The following is a 22504-nucleotide window of genomic DNA, read 5'->3' on the forward strand; positions in this document are numbered from 1 at the left end:
AATTTTTTACATAAAATTACAGTAATTAGAATAAAATATTTATATTAGTTTTATTTTTAAAAATATACATTATTTAAATCCTTCAAGGTAATTTGAAATATGTAATAAGTTATGTAATATTTAAAAAAAAAGTTGACCGACTTGTAAATCAAGTAGCATTAACTTAATGAAGAGTAATTAATTTTTTTTTTCTATCATTATATTATTACATTATACTAATAATTAATAAAATATATAAATGAAAATAAAAGAATAAAAATAACTACAAATCATCTAATAATTTTAAAATTTCATAATTTTTTTAAATTTTAAACAGTAATTGCAAAAATAATATAGTATGTTCATTTAAAATGCGCAAGCAATGAGAACTTACGAACTAGAAAAGTAACGAAGAACTTGAAACGAGATCATCTTCCTCGATTTTTGACGATATTAAAAAAACCCTTATAGTATATTTGAAATCGCTGCTGTTTTTCCAATATGGCAGCAAACTTATACTTAAAATTAAAATCACCCGTTTTCATACATTTTAGAGGACAGTAAATAATTCTAAAACATTTCTATTAAATACAACCGTTTAAGAGCGATACCTCATCTACAGTTGTACCTATCGACGAACTAAGTAAAGATGTGCTCCTTAAGAAAACGTTCACAGTATTGAAATATAATCTATTGTTATTCTTTCAATGGAGTTGTACTCTATTCCTTTTAAAAAATTATTTTTTTGTCTTAAAGTTTTACGATATTTTAAATCAGCGACCCAAATTTCATACTTATCCCGTTATTGAAGAAAATAAACGCCAAATGAAACGTGACAATATAGTAATGTTTTATTTAAATTATGAAAAAAGTATTAATCTAATTAAACTGACAAACGATTTTTCATTACAACTCAAGAAAACAAATATTATTTTAAGACAATACAAAAGAAAAAAAAAATGCTCAAATAATTTTTTATCACAATTTAGTAAAAATGATTATTTTGTTAAATATATAATATATATATATATATATATACTTAACAAAATAATCAATTTTTGTCTCAAAAACTATGTACTTACAACCGGTTCCGATTAAGGATATATATTAAGAATATTAACATATTGAAAAATAATTTTTTCAGTATCTTTCTCCTTTTCATTAAGGATCCAAATTTATAGATAGTAATATTAAAATTCATTTTTAAAATTTAATATAAATTGTTATAATAAGATTCCTAAAAAATAAAATACAAATTATTTTGAAAAACATTCAATTTCTGAACCGATTAAAAAAACGACCTACAATATTATTATAATAAAATCTAAAAATCTATATTTATACTATACATTTTATTAATTTTTAATTACATTTACAGATCTTGAAAAACGCATACACAAAAACACGACGTAAAAATCGTGTTTCCATGGAAGAGGTTGACGTATGACATCTATCTTGTTGATTAACAAAAAGTTCTTAATTAAACTAGATAAAATAACGTCAAAAGAAATTTGCTTTAATTTTTAATTCACTTCGTTTTTCCTTAGCCAAATTATAATCTTACGGAACTTAAAAAAAAGATTATAAAAATGTTAAGTTATTAAGTTTACTTAATAAAAGCTTTGGTACTAAAAAAATATAATATTTGTTTCACTCGTTTCTTCCAGTATAAAAAATGTAACTTAGTACGTGAATTACACAATAATCACTTGTTCATAACCCTGATTTGATAATAAAAAAATACAATAATGCACCTTGTAGTCTGTTATTTTGGTTTAAACAAATTACGTTAATAGGAAACATCTGATTAAAAAAAAAACAGATTCGATTTAAAAATTTGTTTTCTATTATGTTTTTGCATTCAAATTATGATCGACTGTGAAATACAAAGTTTTTTTAATATAAAACTAAACAAAACCAAATATAAAATTGACCATTTTTTTAGCTAATTAACCACCTTTTCGTTACTTTTTTTTTTTAGCTAGTCAGCAGTAAGAGCGCTATTGTGGTTCTATTTAAAAGTGTTTTTTTTTGTTTTTTAAACCGATTAAAAATGTATTACAATTGAATTCTGTTTATTAATTCAGAATATCGATGTTCTGTTACAAATATAATCAAAACATCGAACACGAAGAAATACCCATCCGCCTGAAAATCACAACTCAATAAAATATTAACTATAGACTGAAATATCATACGAATCAATAAATGTCTTGATTTTTACAACTTTTTTTCTAAATTCGTTTATTTACAATCAGCTTCCATACTGAAGTTATACAGAAGTCGTATGATAGACTACCGGTTGAAATTGATCCTATTTCAATTATAATTATAATTGATCCTCTTTTCAACGATAATCGTCAACGAATACAAAAATAATATGAATAAACACAAGAAAACCGTAAACTAAGAAATAACTTGATTATTTCATAGCGTTTGAGAACTTTAACATAGCTTTACAGGAATAATAATGAACTGATAAAATCCAACACAGACAGTATTCACATCCACCTTTCAAAGCAAAGTTAATACATTCGCCACTCTAGACTACATAAATACGAGGACTGTAAATAAAGTAATAAGACTAGGTTTTTTTGGCAGCAAAAGCGGCAACACTGTAAATTTACTAATCAACATACGGTTATATTAACAGCTGTTTTATATTACGTATTAATATGTTTAGTCTATTGTTGCCACGTGAGACGTAAACAAACTTTTCGTGAAACGAGTTTTTGTTGTGCGTTACAAAAATGAGCGATACTAATTACGAGCAACGTTGTGCGATCAAGTTTTGTGTTAAATTCGATGAGAATACTACTAAAACTTTCTCAAAGTTGAAAAGGGCGTATGAATATGTCGTTCTGTCACGAGCCCAAGTTTTTAGGTGGTTTAAAGCATTTTAAACCACCGCTCTGGAAGACCGTTAATGTCAAAAACTGAAGACAATGTTGAGCGAATCAGAGACTTGATACGGTACGACTGGCAATTAACTGTCACAATGATTGCAGAACAATTGAACAGTCCATCAAATTTTGACAAACGAATTAGACGTGAAAAAAGTTTGTGCAAAATTGGTCCCAAAAAACCTCACTGTTGAACAGAAAAACAACAGGGTGGAAGTGTGCCGCGATCTTCTAGGACGAATTAAAACTGATCGTGGTTTTCTAAAAAATGTTATTACCGGTGATGAATCTTGGATATTTGAGTACGACCCGAAAACAACAAGCCAGAGCAAGGAGTGGCACACTTCAAACTCACCATGTCCCAAAAAAGTAAAAATGAGCAAATCAAAACCATGCTAATTTGTTTCTTCGATAGAAACGGCATTGTCCATACGGAGTTTTTGCCTACAGGACAGACTGTAAATCAATATGTTTACCGAAAAATTCTTGAAAGATTGCGGAAAAGAGTTGCCCGCGTGAGACCAGCTATCGAAGACAACTGAATGCTGCATCATGACAATTCAGCTTGTCACACTCCACTCTCAATTGATGAGTTTTCGGCAAAGAAAAACTGTAGTTCCTCAACCACCTTATTCACCTGACTTGAGTCCCTGCGACATTTTCCGGTTGCCGACTTTAAAAAAACACCTCAAAGGACACCATTTTGGAACATTAGAAAACATTAAAAAAATTTAACCGTCCATCTGAAGGATATTCCGGTTTCTGAGTTTCAACACTGCTATGAAGAGTGGGAAAACCGTTTGAAGCGTTGCGTAGCTTTCAAAGGAAACTATTTCGAAGGTGATAGAATCCCTGTATAATTGGATTGTAAATAAAACGTTTTTCTGAACCGGTCTCATTACTTTACTTACAGACCTCGTACAAATCAAAATCTGATGCGCATACGATGGCAAATTAGAATCTAATAATCGAAAAGTACAGTTAAATTAATACAGTAACATTTATAATTAATAGATATCTTCACACCAATAATCATAAAACAACAATAAATGAAACAACTTTAAAAATAAATTTGAATAACCGAATATAAAATAAAAACAATTATAAAAAGTTCATTTTTAAAACCAAAATTTAAAAAAATTGCTTTTTTTTATAACGTTGAAACAAGTATTAAAATTTTAACTTAAGCAATCCGTACATACACAAGTCGTAAAAAAAGAGCTTCACAACAAATTTTAAAAAATGTGAAAAATAAAAAAATTTCAAAAATCTTTAACAAAGAAATAGGCGAACTAGTAGAAAAAAATCTATGATATCTATATTATAATTCCGGCTACAGTAAAATGATCCCAAAAGTTTTTTAAAAATAAACTCGGAAATTTACATGTAAATTAATAATTAAAAATAAAAGAAAAACAGTGGTAATTCTTTTTAATTGCTGAAATTACAACAGTATTACAATGTATGTCAAGAAACAGAATTTTTTTTTTTTAATTCCAATGGACTTATTTATCGATTGTTAAATATTACATAAAATATAATGGTAAAAATTTGTTACGAGTCTGTAACGGGAGCGTATATTTTTCACAACGAATATAATAAAGTAGAAAGCAGAACGCGGGTCTCTGTGGCGGAGGTGGTAGCGTCTCGGCCTTTCATCTGGAGGTCCCGGGTTCGAATTCCGGTCAAGCATGGCATTTCCACACCCTACAAAAATTGTACATCTCATTCTCTGAAGCAATACCTAATGAAGATCCCGGAGATTAAAAAAAGGGGGCTTCAAAAACCTAATTAATACTACGAAAGGTTTTTTCTTAAATCGATAAGTGTACATTGTCTTTGTAGGACTGAAACAGCTTTTCGTGGAAAACTATAAAATATTTACAAATAATCGTAAACCATTAACGCTTGGAACAACATCTGCTCAGCTGATTACGTTGTTTCATGCTGGATTCCTTATAGTAGTTAAAACTAACCTATTGAACATCGCTTTTAATCGGAATGAGTATGCGATGCTCGTTGCATAAACTACGCCTTTACTGTTGTTCAATTAAAAACTTTTATGTTTTATTAATAATGTAAGAAATGTTTATTTTACAGGGCGATTTATAAAAGAAAAATAAATTACTTGTATGTAGATAATCAGATGAAATGGATCGCTGAACCCCAAGCAGGGAATCGAAACCGTTTCCTTCAGTATAAACTGGATAAAAAATGTTGAAATATCAAAGTATACTATTAAGATTTAGTAAAAAATTTTGCAGTTAAATTTTATTAATTCCTTAACTAAAAGGTTATATTCGGTAAGAAAAAAAAACAGTTTCTGATTAAGAAGTTCACTACCCACCCCAAGTATAATGTGAAGTACAGTACAAAAATTTGATTTAGGATTGAATTAGTCCGACATGCGAGTTGTATAAAAATCGATAAGCAATAAAAATAATAACTTGACTCCAACCCAGATAAATATGCTTTAAATTTTACATTTAATACAACAAAGCCGATATTTTAACAAATCAAAATAAAATAAATTTTATTTTTCTTACTGCATGTACTATTTGCTATAAAAAAGAGTAAAGAAAATTTGTATTATATACTATCTGCCCCGGTTTTGCTTATGACTAACGCATGTAAAGCATACAATACAAGATAAAAGCGAAAATAGTCAAAAGTTACCTTTTCTGAAAGTAATAATGGTTATTTTACAGCCACAACCTGTGTCGAATAAAGAGAAAATGTCACTAATGGATATGAATATTACTACAATTTCAATAACTTTCACATACTAAACAATAATGCAATATTTAGTTCAGCGAAGAAAGCAAATAGGAAACTACATTGCTCCTCGCTTTCCCTATTAAGCTACAGGAGTAAGGATGTTTATTATTTTAAGAATGGTTTTGCCATTTTCCAAAGTGATTTGCGGCTCATTATCAGGTTTTATATAACCTACTTCTAAGAACTAACAGGGTTTGCCTCACGACACAAGTTATTGTAAAATAACTAGTTGATAGTTAGCAGTGTAACACCCTTATTAAACAGAAAACATCTTTTAAAAATGTCTATATTTGATAATTATTAAACAGCAGTAATGAATATTTACAACAGATTTTATATAAAGTTTCCCATTCATTACTGTTTTTTGAAGACAGTGTTTTATTTAACTTTTTTAAGTAATAGAGGTAATGATCACTTATTTCCAGTTATTTTGGATCGATCAAGTGTACTTACTTATTTAAGTGAAGCAGTAATTTTTTTTTGTTTATAATAAAGAACATTTTATTTATAATGGTCATTTTTATTATTTTATTATATGGACAATATTTTTTTTTTCAAATCAGGAAAAATTACTGTTAATCTTGTAAAAATTATAATTTAATTTTTTTAAATTTTAATCATGCATTATTTTTATTTAATTTTTTTTGTTAGATACCTCCAGAGTTTCTAAATTACTTGCAACAACTGACTGAACAACAAGCAGCTGCTCTACCGCCAGCACCACCCCCACCACCTCAATCGCAACCACAACCACAACAGCTGTTAGCTGCAAGGTAATTTTATTGTAAACATTTTTTCTAAAAGTTATTTATTAAAAAAATAAGATGTAATATGGAATATGTACCAAAATAAATAAACAGTACTGATGAGCTTTCCTATCTTTTAGCTGACATTTTAGAGAAAAATTTACTAAAAATATTTTCCCCCCCGTCAATTCAGTATTTAAATAATGTTAATAAATAAAAGAAATTAAATATTTAGTACGTTTAATAGCCCGCTGTGTACTGTTATGTAATATTTTATAATTTATAAATTTAGATATAAATATATCAAATAAGTTAATAAATCTGGGTTCAATCTTATTTTTAATATACTGAAAAAGAGTACGCATCAGTCTATCAGAAACCTGAATTATAAAAATTTGATTTTTTCTTCGCATACCCACCAAAAACCCATCATTAATCCGATACCTTTCCTGCACGATTTTTACGAGCAAATAAACTTTGATCTATCTTTAAATGAAACGGTTTGTCTTTGAGACAAACCATATACGAGGTGTGTTCATAAAATAACGAAAAGTTTTCTGTTTTTGGAAAGAATTTTACTTATTTGTCTATATTAATGTTATCCCTTTAAAATAGTCCCCGTTAGATATTATACACCTATGGCAGCGCTTTTTCCAATCCCTGAAACACTTCTGGAACTCTATCTTTGGAATAGTGTTTAATTCTTTCAGCGATTCGCTTTTAATCTCATCTATGCTTGTAAAACGTCAGCCCTTTAAAGGTTCTCTTTATTTTTGGGAATAGAAAAAAGTCACACAGGGCCATGTCTGGCGAATATGGCAGCTAAGGTATCATTACAGTCTTGTTTTTGGCTAAAAGTTGACGAACAAGCAATGAAGTGTGAGCAGGCGCATTATCGTGGTGTAAAAGTCGTTAATTGTTTCGCCACAAATCCAGGTATTTTTTCGGATTGCTTCACACAAACTGCGCTGAACTAGTAGATAATACTCCTTATTGATCATCTTGAGTTCTTGCCTTGTGGCAAGAACTCAAGATGTTCTATGCCATTAAAATCAAAGAACACGGTGAGCATAACCCTCACATTTGACCGTACTTGTCGAGCTTTTTTCAATCTTGGTGATCCAGAATGCCTCCACTGGGACGAACGAGCCTTATTTTTGATATCATATCTGTAAACCCGTGTTTTATCACCTGTTATGACACGTTTCAGTAGTTTTTGACTTCATTTAACGACTCCTGAGCAACTTCCATTCCCCTCTGTTTTTGTTTGAAATTCAACAATTTTTGAGCAAATTTTCCTGTCACACGTTTCATACCCAAAACATCTGAAAACTTTCATGACATCAGCCAATTGATATCCCAACATCATCAACGACTACTCTGATTGTGATTCAGCGATCATTCATAATCATTTCTTCCACTTTTCCCACGTTTTCATCCCACATTTTTGATGTGCTGGGGCGTCCGGGGTGCTCGTCATCTTCAACATCTTCACGACTTTCTTGGAAATGCTTATACCACTCGTAAATCCTTGCTTTACCCGTAGCAGACTCACTAAAAACAATACTTAACATTTTTAAAACATTGCTACACTTCATTCCATTCTTATAGCAAAATTTAATATAAATTCTCTGATCCATTATTTATACAAATAAAAAATCACTGATCGTACCAAAATACGTGTTATCCTTTTGACAGCTGGTAACAGACTAAACATCAAATATGGCTAAAATTGCACAGATACTATTCAGGCATGTTTACCAATACAACAGCGAAAAAATCCAAAGAATCAGATTAATACAACCTGCAAAATTTCAAAATTTTCGTTACTTTTTGAACACAGCTCGTATAAACATAAATTTCAATCAAATACTGCTTTATTACAAACGATCAACTACCTTTAAAGAATGCTATCAACATCAAGTTGCTCAGAGTTATGTTGAATTATTTTATATTTATTTAGAGTTGCTAAATAAATCATTTTCTTGTTGCAAAAGGGATTTGTGATCCACCTTACCACTCACCAAATGAAAATATAATTTCACACTGTGCCTATTCATATATGTCACCAATTTATAACCTCTCATTCATAGGGGCTGTAACATAATTCTTTTTTTAATTTTAAATACTAATTTTATAATATTACTAAAATAGATTTTAATAACATTAAAATTAATAAAAAATCATTACTTTGTTAGATTTTTCAATTCAAAAATCACAACAGTATCACGGCAAAGTTTAATCATTTAGTAACTGACCAAAAACATGAATTTTATATGGATTCTTTAAATAAAATTACGAATCTGAGTTTTCATTAAATACTGAAGCCAGTAGAAGCAGTCTCTCCAATTAATCCAGAGGTTAAACTCCACTGGTCTAAGAAACCATACACCATTTTTAGTTTTTTTGTCATGTAAATACAATTTAATATGTAGTAAAGGTTTATTTTTAAAATAACATTCTTTTATTTGAAACTAATTGCCTAATAATTACTATATTCACCAAAACAGTACTTCAGACTTGATAGTATTTCAGTGTAGTGTTCTATAAAAAAAACCAGTGGAAAATATCATTAGTTCAAGTACAATGAAAATGTTTAATTTATTTCATGATTACACACATGTGTTACTGAGTAGAGGAAATGGGTTTAATTCATTGTTTCACAGTCGAAGAGGGTATATATTGCTTAATAGCTTTATGCTATCCATCATGTTCTTTTCCCTGTGATACAAGATTCTTTTCATCAGATTCTTTTAATCTGATTTTTTCTTTGAGAATAATGATTCTTTCAGTACACATCATTCATTCTCTATGGTGAACAGAGGCAAACCGACTTTATAAAAAATGTTTTTCAGTACAATTTATGTCGGTAGTAACTTGAGTAAGAATTACATAACACTGCTTTGAGCAGTAATTAAGTTGTAATTTTTTAAAAGAAAAGCTTTTGTTATTACATTTTCTGTATATTAAATTAAGCAAAATAAAAATAAAAATGTCAATGAGAAAATTCAAACACGAATTATTAATATGTAAATTAACTACCCGGTAAAAAAATTATACATATTATTTAACAAAATTACGTAACAATAAAATAGTTTGTTAAACCAGAAAACCGTATAGTACATATAAATGTAGACAAGATTATCCACTTTACTACTGGAATTGAATAGAAAAAGACATCACATCATATTAGATTATTGGTTTGCTTGGCATTTCTCCCGCCACCACCCCATTCAGTCACCCTAAAGCATAAGACCGAATGTCTGTGCAACAAATGGCTACTGAGCCTCAAAACAGTTTAGCGACCAGTGTCCTAAATAGCTCCTAGAGCTTACCTCACTGCTCCTAGAGCGCTGGCATACACCACCGGCTTATGTGTCCCAACCGCTAACTTGTCATATATTTACTAAAATCAGTCATTCTACTACTACTAAATATATCAACTACTAAAAATATATATGACATCCATAAATTAAAATTTACTTTGTCAAGACAGCAATTCGCTGCCACACCTAGGTCGCTGAATGCCAGCAAGTACCTGTTCACCATATTAAAGCGCTTGGGGCCCTAATTGGCTGGTGGTCAGCCATATAATTCAAGGTTAGCTTCCCACAGCAGTGCGTTAGGAGTCCCCTAACTTCCACACGGTTCGACAATGTGGCTCTCGCCACATTGACTCGTCGCTTGTGAGTGGCAAATTTTCCCCTTGACCTCTAAGTTCCAGGGTGGCCTGGTCTCTGGCCCCCCCAAGAGCAGGGCAGTCAAATATTAGGTGTCCATTTGACTGGTCCTTCCCGCAGACACACAGCTCATCAGCTGCCAGGCAGAACCGAAACAGATATTGGTTCAAATTAACATGGTTGGTGAGCACCTGGACACCCGTTGCCCTTAAAAACGAACTCCCTCCAGATTTCGTATAAACTTGTATGGGTATCTTCCCTTAGTTATGCCACGCTTCCATGCAGGCAGTAGATGGCAATTGAACGATATTTAGATTCGGTGCGTTGTGATCACAGTTCCATTCCGGTACTGGCCCGGCCCAAGACCGCATACCAGATACCTCGACCTCCTGGCCTCTTCACAATCTCCACATGTCTGCTCGAATTTTCACCACTAAATCAATTGCGAGAGCCTTTCCCAATACTGCAATAATAATTATATCAGATTAGGTAATAATATTACATGTTAATAACATACACATATATATTTTTTTACTGTTCTAATTAATAACGCAATGTTTTACGTTTAGGGGACAGCATCCTCAACAACAACTCCAACCTCAACCGCAGCTAGGAGGATTTACTCCTTATAGAGTAGGACCGGCCCCACCGGCATCTATTCCGAGGCTGAGTCCACAAGCCGAAGAACAACGGCGTTTACAACAAGAATACGCAGACAGACCGTTAAGAGAACAACAACAACGCGCTTTACAACAACTGTTTCAACCGGCTCCGCCAGGATTCCGCCGACCTGTTCCAGCATATGCACCGCAACCGCAACAACCACAACCGCCTCAGCAACACTTACAGCAACAGTTACAGTATTCTCCGGAAGAACTTCGCGCGTTAGCCGAACAGCAGTACATCAGTTACGAACAACCGCAGTACGTCGAACAACATATTCCGAACCCTCAACCGCAGCCACAAGCCCAAGCTCCGCAACAGATACCACCAAAATTCTCGTACAGTCAAATTCAGTTTGGACATCAAGCGGTTTCACCTCAAAAAGTAAGAAGTCAGCCGCAGCCACAGCCGCAACCGCAACCTCAACCGTCGCAGACGTTATTTTACAGTCAACAGCCAGAATATTATCCGACCGAACAACAAACTCCGACACAACCGCAATCGCCAGAACAATATTTAATAGAAACGAGCAGACCGCAACACCAGTCCGATGAACGAGTAGTATCGATTCCGAGACCTAAACTGCAACCGTCTCAACCGGCCCCTCAGACGGTTTATTACAGAACACAACAATTACAACGTCCGGCTAGTATACCGAAGTACGTAGACGACAACGTATTGAGATCTACTACACCGACACCGTCAAGATCATCTATATATGTAACCAAGTCGGGCCAAGATTCTAAACAGATTTATACGCTCGGTGAAACCTTACAACATACATTCGGCGGCGTTAATCAGATACGTTTACCCGATTCAAGACCTAGCCCGGGACATCATCCTTTATCGCAAACCGAATTGTCTTCGTTATTACAAGCCGGCTTCCAAGTATCATCACCGCCCGATTCGAGAAACTTACCTTCCAACTCCGCATACTTACATCAAGGAAACGCAAAAAGACATAGTAAAAGAGTACCGAGTCCGGTACCTTTAACCGCTGAAGAAAGACAAGCGCTTGCCGAACAAGGTATTAGAAATTTATATAAAGTCGAATCGGCCGAAAGCCAAAATTCACCGGTCACATACGTATTAGCAATCGACGGTAATTTAAAGAATAAAAACGCACACAGAAGTTCCTGAAAAAAAAAGTGTTAATTAACCGTAAAAAATGCTTTACAGACTGTTAAATGAAATAAATGTGACCATTATATTTGACTGAATTAATTACACGTTATATGCCAGAAAAAATACATTATTTGATATTTAATCTACTGATGGAAAGTATATTTTAAAGTATTATTTTGGTTTACATCAGTAAATCAGGTGAATATTTTAAAAGTAAAAAAAAATAAAGAACCTGGACATTTGAAAACGTTAGACTGTGCGTGCGGTTTACAGATAATGTAATATCTAAATACATTTTCTTACGTTTACTATAAGAAGGTGCAACATTAATAACAAATATAAATGTATACTTTTTGGGTTGAAGTAAAGTACTTTTATGTTTCTTAATTTATTTCACAATAATATAAATATTTTTTTACAGAAGGTAAACGATAAAAATAAATAAATACTAGAAGTACAAAATTTTAATATTCCATATATTTCTAAGTATTTAAGAGAATAACAAAATAGCAGTACAAAGATTCAAATACAACTATTTGCTACTCGGTACTGTTATTTTACCCTAATTAAATATTAGAAGATCCAAATATGTTTAATTAAAAGTATATTGTGTATATGATTATTTATATCAAAAGTATGTTAATAAGTAAAATATATTTTTTAGTAATAAAAAAAAAAAAAAGGTATAAAATTCATTTAAGAAAATTCCTGCACTTACCTACATTATTTATCTACAATCCTGAATTAATAACATAACCTTACATCTATAAGAAGTAACGGATAAATGTTTAGACCATTAATCGACAGCTTTTAAATAAAATTTCCATGAGAAGATATTTTGAAGAGGTTTATACCGTATTTGTAATAAAAATAAAATATTTTAAGTTTAAAAAAGCGGAATTAAATAAAAAAGATTAAGCGAGAACAATCAGTACAGTTAAACTTGACTTAGCTTAGTAAGATATATTCAATAATATATAAACGGGCAAAGTTATAAAAATAAACTTCTAAACATAAATAAAATTTTAAAAAATATTAAACTTTTACAAGTCATGCCCAAATTACAAACATCTCACCTTAAATCTTAATTTGATGCAGATGGATTTAATTCTTCTCAACACTAAGATTACGTATTGAAAACTTGTTATTATTAAATTACTTATTAGTTTTGTTTTATTTTTTACATCAGTAGTTGAGATTCTAAAATTACAATTTGTAGCTTTCTTTTTGTTTAAAATTTGGATAACCTAAAAAAAAATGCTGCTGGAATGAAAATAACCGTTCACAAAATATGTGACTGTAAGAAACCTGTACCGAGGTAAAAAAAGCTATAGAAATACAAGTAGACTGCAACTGAGGGTCAGCTTTGCAGGACTGTACATTATTTTTTAATTTTTACCAAAAAAAATGTTGAATGTTAGACTGACATCAGGCTATAAAATATTACAACATAAAAATCAAACGCTAAGTGATAACAAAAATTAAAAAAAAGAAATTGAATGTTATTTTCAGATTGCAAGTACAAAGATAATATAATCTTCCTCCGTAAAATATAAAAATAATCGTTTGAATCAAACCGTTTTATTAAATATTAAGGTCAAAAGACATAAAAAATCATTCTAGTTGAATTAAAACTTCACCTTTTCAGTTAAAATATTGCATTAATGACAGATTATAGAATATTATTTGATTTAATTTGAGATTGTATTGAGAGAGTGCAGTTAACAAAACCATCAGCATAGTTAAGAAGTTTGTTTTGTGCAGTCTCAAGTCAATCGTTCCAAAAGGAACATCATTAACCAAATCCAAAAGGTCAAAATAACTTATGGGTTATGATAACTGTCCAAAATCGATTAAAGGTAGGTTGCTGTCCTATAGAACCACACGACTACAATAATGGGAATCATTTTCTTAACCGATCATGATTATCAATGAAAGAAAATCTGTAGAACACTATCATTCATTCACTTTAAACTGTTAACAATTAAAATAAAATGATGATAATAAATGATTATCTTTATAAAAAACAACTACAAAATACAAAAGGAATAGCTTATAAATTCAAATTCTCAATATGACTTCTTGAGGCTGCCAGCTAGATTGTCAGGCAGCCTCAAGATAACCAAAAGTTATCTTGATTCTTCTTAGGTTTTTTGATTCTGAAATCAAGATAACCTATAATTATGATTATAATCTACAAAACCATATTTAGATAACCTAAGGTTTTCTTTATTCCAGAGCCAAAATCAGTTTAAGGAATTTCAAGGATAACAGCAAGAGATCGAAACCTGAATCTAAAGTAAAGTTCCTAAAACGGATGGGAAAAAGGAATTAAAATATATTTGTATTTAATACAGAAATTAAATATGAAACGAATGTCCATAATAGTTTATTCAATTGATCGTCTAAATATTTAATGATTGCATGAGATAAAACTTCCCAAGAATAATAATAATAATAAAACTAATAATGATAATGATAACACTAGCAGCAATAGTAAACTGTGGTATAAATACATTGTAAAAGAGCAATTATTTGACAAACAATAAAAAAAGTCTATTTAATTAGTAATCCTATCTTGCTTATAATACTATGCTACATCTTAGGTAGTAATCTACACTGCAACCTTGACTACATTGAATATAAATATATATTTAAAAAAAATAATAATTAACTTTTTTTTAAACTGGTTAACCAATAAAAATGTTATGATGGAAGAACATGGGGGCTCATTCCCTATACACTTAGGTACCACATTCGCTTCATAGAATTATAAAAATTATTCCATCTTTGACAAAAAACATGGAAACCACAACACCGTAATTTAATAATTAACATAACAAAAATCATTTCACTATCAAGTGTAGTGCTGCCAAACAACAGTTATAATAAAACATAAAACAAGCTTTTGCTTCATGACAGTAATAAAATAATAATTGCATATTCATAATGAAATATTATCAAGTATTGAACATTAAAATAGAAAAAAACATTAAGATATTAAAATGTTTTTGTTACATTACAAAATGATTTTTAAAAACAAGCAAATACCTGATACAGGTCTCTCAGAAATAAGTAATAAAACTTTGAAACCGAGTCAAGACTGAAAATTAAAAAAAAAAAACAAATTGTATGAACAATGTCCTATTTTACTTCACTTGTCTATTTGTGTTTTTAAAATAAAAATGTAAACTCGTGAATTGACTTAATAGTATTTAGTATACAAGTTTCTACTAACATTCTTTAAAAAATAACAAATTTACAATAAGTTCAAAGTAGCAGTCATTTTAATTTTTAATTATTAACATCGTGGTAATTATACCAGATTTTATAAAATTATGTTTGGTTAGGTAAAATATCAACCATTTTATTGTAAATGAATTGACACGCTGTACATTTGGCTACATATTCAAATACCTTGTATTAAGGTAGAGAATGTTTTCCCAGCAGTAAATTCTGAAAAATATTTATGACCTGTTTTCAATACATCCAGCAGAAAAATTTTATAAATGTTTGAGTAAACATATAAACCCGTATGTTGTTAAGATATCTTAACTATTCTTGAGCTATAAGTTTATACTTAAAAATATTAAATATTAAAGACTAACACGGATAACACCTTTGTTTAAATAAACTATTTTGTTTTACTTTCGTGCCTTGAATCGGTTTCCAATTTGGGTACTTTCTTCAGGAATCTGTAAATATGATACTGATCAATTTATTAAAAAGAATGTAGGATAAGTGTATAGGAAAATTGTCTAAAGTAATGCTTACAGATTGTGATAGTTTTAATGAAAACCCGACAAGAAGCGCTGATTTTTTTGTTCATATATAAGCTTAGATTGCTTAAATTACATTTTTCTAAATTATTATTTGAGGTGCTATAAAACAGATGATTTTGAATGCCAAAGATACTTTTATCACTACACACATTTTTTATTTTGACATGTGCAATCTAGCATGCTTCAATTTTATTGTCTTTCATATTCTATTTTGAAATTAGTGGAACCGGTAATTTACGATGCTGCTTAAATATTTTTCTTTATAAATAGAACCCAAAAAGAATCCAATTTTTTTATATACGTAAACATATTAAGTACTTTTTTCTTAGCTGTATCTAATTTTTTACACATAAATAATGCTTACACAAAAGTGAGGTTTCCAAAAACTTCAGATTTCACATTTTTATCTGTATGTTGAACTTTGGAAAGAAAGATTTAGCCCTTTGGCAAAAAGAAATCATCCAACAATTTGACTTTCACGTTAGAAAATATAAGGTTAGGTCCTTCCCACCAATCAGCTACTTGTTAATCATTTAATAATTCAACAAATTATTACAATTAATAAAACCAAATTTCTGGCTACATAAACAAAAAAAGGCCAGCTAAGGCTAGAAAAATACTCCAGACATCATTTCAAAAAGAAGACAGGGCTAGCCCCTTCTGTACATTATAGGCTTGTAAGATATGATTTTTTTAAATTTATGATTTTTACAAATTTCAATTTATTCATTTTCATCTGATAACTGGACAGCCTGATTAAGGAGACATTTTAGTAATTACTTAACAGGCTTTGTATTGTGTTATTCAACCATCAGTTGAAGTCCTCGTCCTCTATCCTTCAACAAATATTAATACCCTGTATTACATGACTGCTTTATGATACAACTGCAGCCAAGAAATATGTTTTGAAATGGACCCTATATCTTAAGAGCCATTTGTCTGGAGAAAACATAAACCATAATTTCGGTAAGGTCTAACAATAAATATTAAATTTTTAAACAGATTTAACTACTCTTAAACATTTAGTGTGTCATACATTCCTTAAAATAAAGACTAAATATGCTACCTTGTACAATATTTCCAATGTCTTTTAAATGAAATAGTAATTAAGGTACATTCTTCATTCATAAATTAAAAAAAATAATTATAACTAAAGAATTACACCAAGTAGTTTATCCCCAATATTCAAATCAAAAAATTAATTCTGAGGTAAGTATTTGGCAGACAGAGTGTGAACGCAGTCAGATTGCAAAATCATTTATGTACGATGAAATGTTTTTTATTACTTTTTTTAAGACGCTGGTACTTTTCAAGAAGATACCCCCAGCCGATCTGTAGTAAAGTCATTTGTCATTTTAGTTAGTTGTTGGATGGCGCCATGTAAATAATACATTTTTTAAAAATGAGCTGAAAGCTTATACTCCAACACAAACAGAGAAATTTCTGTAATCTAGAAATTCTATTACATAACACACATATGATCCTCTACCTCCCACTCGTTAAAAGTATTCAAAAAACAATTTGTCAAATTTGTTTTAAATTTAAAAAAAAAAATCTTAACAATAAATAATGATGCATAGCATTTGATATTAGTGAAATATAGCAAAATATTTTGTCATAACTTATAACCCAAATTATTGTGAGAGAAATGGTCTAAAAAAGAAAATCACTTCTGAAGATAGAACAATTATTCTAAAGAACAACATCCCTTACCAGGTAGTCAATACACGAGAGAATAAGAAATCAAGGGGTTTTACGTTGCTTTTTCCACTCATAAGAATGTAGTGTTGTACTCAATATATGAACAGTACATCGATTTATTTCCATCAGCTAGACAAAAGAAAAGAAAATGTAAACTTTATTAGCACTTTTGATTCAAATAATTAAATCATTTTTTTAAATATGGAGATCGAAAAATTGTAATTTTCAATTTAAATGATAATATTAAGTTGACTTTTTTACAAGTAAAACATCTTGTAAAAAAAAATTCATAAACAGAAAAATTATAAATAATTTCACAGATGTATTTTAAACACCACACCTTACTTGAATTGCAAATAATAACAGAAATAAAAAATTAAATAAATGAAAGGATACACAAATTAGAGAAATGATTTGTGTTAGGAGCTAACATTAACGTCAGAATGTTGAACAAGCAAACGTAAATAACACCAATATTTGCACATGCTACTCTATTTGTATTACACCAGTCTTCATAATCATTTGTTATGTCAATAACAAACAGTAACATTAATAATAATACGAGTAATAATGTCACAACTAAGTCCCCACCTAAACTAAGCTCTCACATGATTACTCTGGTACTACAATATCATGGTTAGCTGAATGAACAAACACATGTTTGAATCCATTAAAATATAACATTCATGATAACAAATCAATTTTAAAGCCGATGCTAATATTTTGTCAACCATAGGGCATACTAGATCGAAAGTATAGAAAGTGTTCCGTTCACAATAAACTTCAAAATATCTATATCTATGCACAAACATTCAATGACATAATGGAAAGGTTAACTCTACAGGTATAAAGGCAGTTCAAATTAATTTGATCTCTTTGACATTTTTTTTTTAATGCAAATACATGAAGCAATTTATAACAATAATTATATTTAAAAATTGTAGCTTATTTGTTTCTTGTACATTTCACTTTCTAATAGATTTATACATCCCAGTTGTTATCCAATTTTTTAAAGACTTAGTTTATGAGGTATTATATCTTTAACAGTTGCATATTTTGAGGTGGTATAGTTTATTTGAAAAATAATCAACTAAATCATTTTCTACAGTTGTTTTAATACTAGACATTTCATTTCAACTTTATTTTTTTGGATCTGCTGATAGATCGGTAAAATTTATTTTTTCAGTAAGCTTTGTATGAATTAATCTTTGTTTAATATAGTTGAAACCCAGGTGGAGACACACACAATAATGGTCTGCAATACTGATCTTGATTACTGAACTTAAACTAATATTAAATTCAATACTTGAATTTTTATAAAAGATATGACTGATCGTACTCTGTGAATCCTTTTGAATTCTTATAGGTTTTTTGAATTTCTGAATAATCTAAGCAGTACTATAGCTCATTCCATTATTCATAACAAACTGGATTAATGTAAAGAATGTCCAAGATGGGTTCCAATTTATCAACGATTATAAAAAAACCAAACTTACTCATATGTAGGGAATTCAAACAACACTGTTTGGAACTTTTGATGAAACCTGGATCCATCATTCTGAGGTGTGAAATAAGCATTAATTTGTGGAATATTTGCTTGCCTGATTGTCATTTAGGGAAAAGTTTAGACACACCACCAACTATTTACATGATGCTTCAGGATGATGAAAATATTTTATCATTTTGTCCTATTTTGTTTTTTTTTTTTTGGAAGGGCAGATAGCACAGTTATACCATAAAAATAAAGAGAGGCCTACAATGCTTAAAAAGGATGAATGAGAATGATTCTCTTATTAAATAAATTATCAAATATCACTTTATGTATATTTTTTGGGGTATATTTCATAAGAAGCATTACCCATTGTAATGGGTACCATGATTTGACTTCTGGAAAATTTTGACATATCTTCGTGTTTCAGATCTCCCAGACTCCAAAACTACCATTAGTTCAAATGTTTATACATATAGTTCAAACTTTTACACATATATATATATATATATATATATTTAACTTTCTTGTGGAGAGGATAACTGCTGTAATTTTGCGCCAATCATTTTCAAATTGATATATAAAATATAACAACCCAAAATCTCAGTCAAGTTCATTAATGGGCAAAATCTAACCATGAGGGTGGAAATGGAGGGACTTTTTCGAAAAAACAAAATATCACTATAACTTTCTTATTAAGTAAAATATTAAATTCATTTATTATTCTATTATTCTTATTATAAGAATTTATTAGGCCTATTATTCTTCGAATAAGGGCCTAAAACTTATGTAAATAAAGCTTTTTGATATCACCAACCATTGGCCCAGAGGTTGGAAAAAATGGAGTTTCAAAGACAAAAATAATCATACTTCCCCTTAACAGCCACAGCATCGAATCTGTTTAAAGTGGTCATTAGTCCACTAAAAATTACCTAAAACTTTTGTCAAACAATTTTTTGATATGACCAACCCTTACGGCAAGGGATGACTATAATGTTGCTGGAATTTTAAGAAGATGAGACTTGTCAATGCTAAAAATGTGAAACTTTATTTTACATGCAACCGTTGTATTGAGTAAATTTGATTTGAAGTTTTTTCTTAACTTTAAGGTGGAAATCTTTTTTATCCCTCTACTTAGCACCAGTGAAATCTACCTCCACCTTATAGCATGCCGAAAGGGATTTTTTTTTTTTGGATAATTAGTTCACCATATAAGCTTTGAAGCTGGTGGATGGGAATATGAAGTGGAAAATTTATCGTATGAAAAATATCATGCATAGCTGGGATTCGACCTGGGACTTCCAGATGAAAGGCCAAGATGCTACCATTCAGCCATGGAGATTGGCCACATGCTTTGATGTATAAAATACTAAAAAGATCCCTACCAGGGCATCATTACAAAACTAATAAAAAGAAGCCGACTGAATAAAAGTCAAAAAAGATCTGAAGAAATTTCTCACATATTGAGAAAAAGTTTTTTAAATTAGTTTTCTCAAAATTTTATGAAGAACTAATTTTGTCATGGCAGAATGACCTGATAACCAAATAATCAATTTTAGTCAAATATGGGTGAATAGTAGGTTATTTCTTTTCCTTTAAACATTGAATTATTATTATTACAGAAAGAAAAGTATTAATTTCTATTGAAGAAGTTTACATTTCTTGGTAGTGCAGCAACATAAACAAAAAAAAAAACCTGAATCAAATAGTGAAAAATGTTATCAACTTGCCTGCTGTTAGAATGTATACTGATAATAATTTCTCGATAATAAATTTACTGAAAGTTATTTCAAACCAGTTCGTAGTAGGCATATCAAATCATCCTAAGAAATGAGGCTGAAATATAAATAACATTTATTATGTAACTTAACATGTGGTTCAAAAACTCAAGCTGCATCACTATTTAGACTACCAGTAAACCTTAATTTTTCCAATTTACAAAGAAAAGGACAGCGTCAAGTAATATTATTACTTATTTCAATGAACTTTTTAATGCATGTGTCGCCATCCTTGATAAATTTAAAACAGAACAAAATGCAATACTCTTTCTTTACCAAACATCAATATAATTAAGTTATCAAACTTAAAACATGTAAATAAAAGTGTTTATTTATTACTAATACTAATTCAAGAATCGAAATAAGTATTATTATACCTTACGTTGCAAAACTACTTAGAACTTATTTTAAGCAAATATAATATATATCTGAATATGAAAATTTAATTACTACTCTTACAATCACGCGCGCGCACACACATACTGGAAATAATAATTTCACTAACAGAAATTTGTTCCATTAAGTACCAAATGCAACAAAATGGCCTACGGAAAACATAATTTTTAACTGTACATACCCATTAAATTTATATTGTCCTCTTATCACCAAACTAGCTGATACATAATTTTTTGTTGGATATACATATTCATTTTGCAAGTTAGTTCAATAAGGCTAATGTAATACTTTTATTACATTATTTATACTTTTATTGTTTACCGAAACACTACCGTACTAAGTAAAACAAACGCATAGCTTTTAACTTAATACACTAGAATCACAATATACAAGAATTAATTAAACTCAATAGTTCTGGAAATTCTATTCAGTGAAATAATCTAGTTTGGAAAGGAATTCTTCGCCAGTACAAAAACCGAAAACGAATTGAGTTGAAGTAAATTTTAACCTGTTTAGTGCACGTGACCCAATATTTACTTGTAAAGAACAAATACAAATATGCGGTGTACAACAAATAAAAAAACTGTCAATCGATGGAATTAACTGAAACATCAAAGAAACAATTCAGCACTTATAATAAATAATATCATTAAATTAAACAGCAATTAACCAGTGCACAACAGCACTAATACAGACATAACCCGATAAACTACGCATCTTGCAAACGCAACGGATACGCTGCTAATATTACAGGCACTGCAATTCACGTCACTTAATGTTTTTTCCGAGATAAACAAGGATTAATAAAACAATTCTATAATCAACAAATGAGTGTCCATCTCCAAACAGCATCGATTTAAATTACACAATGAATAATAAACAATTAGATGTCGCTCATTGACAAATGTTCTGATACGGGTTTTATTTATTATACGACCGTGACTCAATTTTCATTTATTGAAATTTATACATTATGATTAAACAGGTTAGCGTAATAATATTTAAAAAAAATAGGAAAAGTTCCTTTCCCGTAATACAGGCGCCACAAACTTTTACGATTTTTTTCTAGTAAAGCATTTTTTAATCCACGAACAAAAACAATTGTAGCAGAAAAACAAGAATGCGTCATAAATGAATTTACAGATACGAAATAATAATAAACAGATTTCATCATAAATTTGATTGCTGATTCTTATATATTTTTGGGCGCCGAAACCAAATGTGACCTCAATTTTTTTCATCACGTAAGGATTTTTTAGAGAAAAGCATCAATTTTTTTTACAAATATAAAAAGTAAATTTTAATTAAATTTAGAATTTATTTACAAGTGATATGAAAACAAAATTACCGGTACTTTAAAATATTAAAACTAATGAAAATATGCAGTAAAATACTATTTACGTCCATGTAAAAACCTTATGTTTAAATATTATTTTTGGTGCTTTTTCTCTGTAGTCTCTTATTTTAACATAAGTTTTAACATT

The 22504-nt window shown here is 29.9% G+C and overlaps 1 protein-coding gene and 1 long non-coding RNA gene across 2 annotated transcripts in view; one reads left to right on the plus strand and one right to left on the minus strand.

Annotated features, from left to right (window-relative positions):
• Nucleotides 1–12456, plus strand: part of LOC142327361 (uncharacterized) — a 63278-nt gene extending 50822 nt beyond the window's left edge. The window contains exons 3-4 of the mRNA XM_075370339.1: nt 6312–6433; nt 10656–12456. Coding sequence (XP_075226454.1) covers nt 6312–6433; nt 10656–11889 — 1356 coding nt within the window. The 3' untranslated portion in view covers nt 11890–12456. The remainder of the gene's footprint in view (nt 1–6311; nt 6434–10655) is intronic.
• The window catches only part of LOC142327362 (uncharacterized), a 288215-nt gene extending 266364 nt beyond the window's left edge, over nt 1–21851 (minus strand). The window contains exon 1 of the long non-coding RNA XR_012756968.1: nt 21202–21851. This is a non-coding gene — a long non-coding RNA (uncharacterized LOC142327362). The remainder of the gene's footprint in view (nt 1–21201) is intronic.
• Nucleotides 21852–22504: the final 653 nt, after the last annotated feature.

The sequence above is a fragment of the Lycorma delicatula genome, chromosome 7, assembly GCF_047948215.1.
Source record: "Lycorma delicatula isolate Av1 chromosome 7, ASM4794821v1, whole genome shotgun sequence".
Taxonomy (NCBI): Eukaryota; Metazoa; Arthropoda; class Insecta; order Hemiptera; family Fulgoridae; genus Lycorma; species Lycorma delicatula.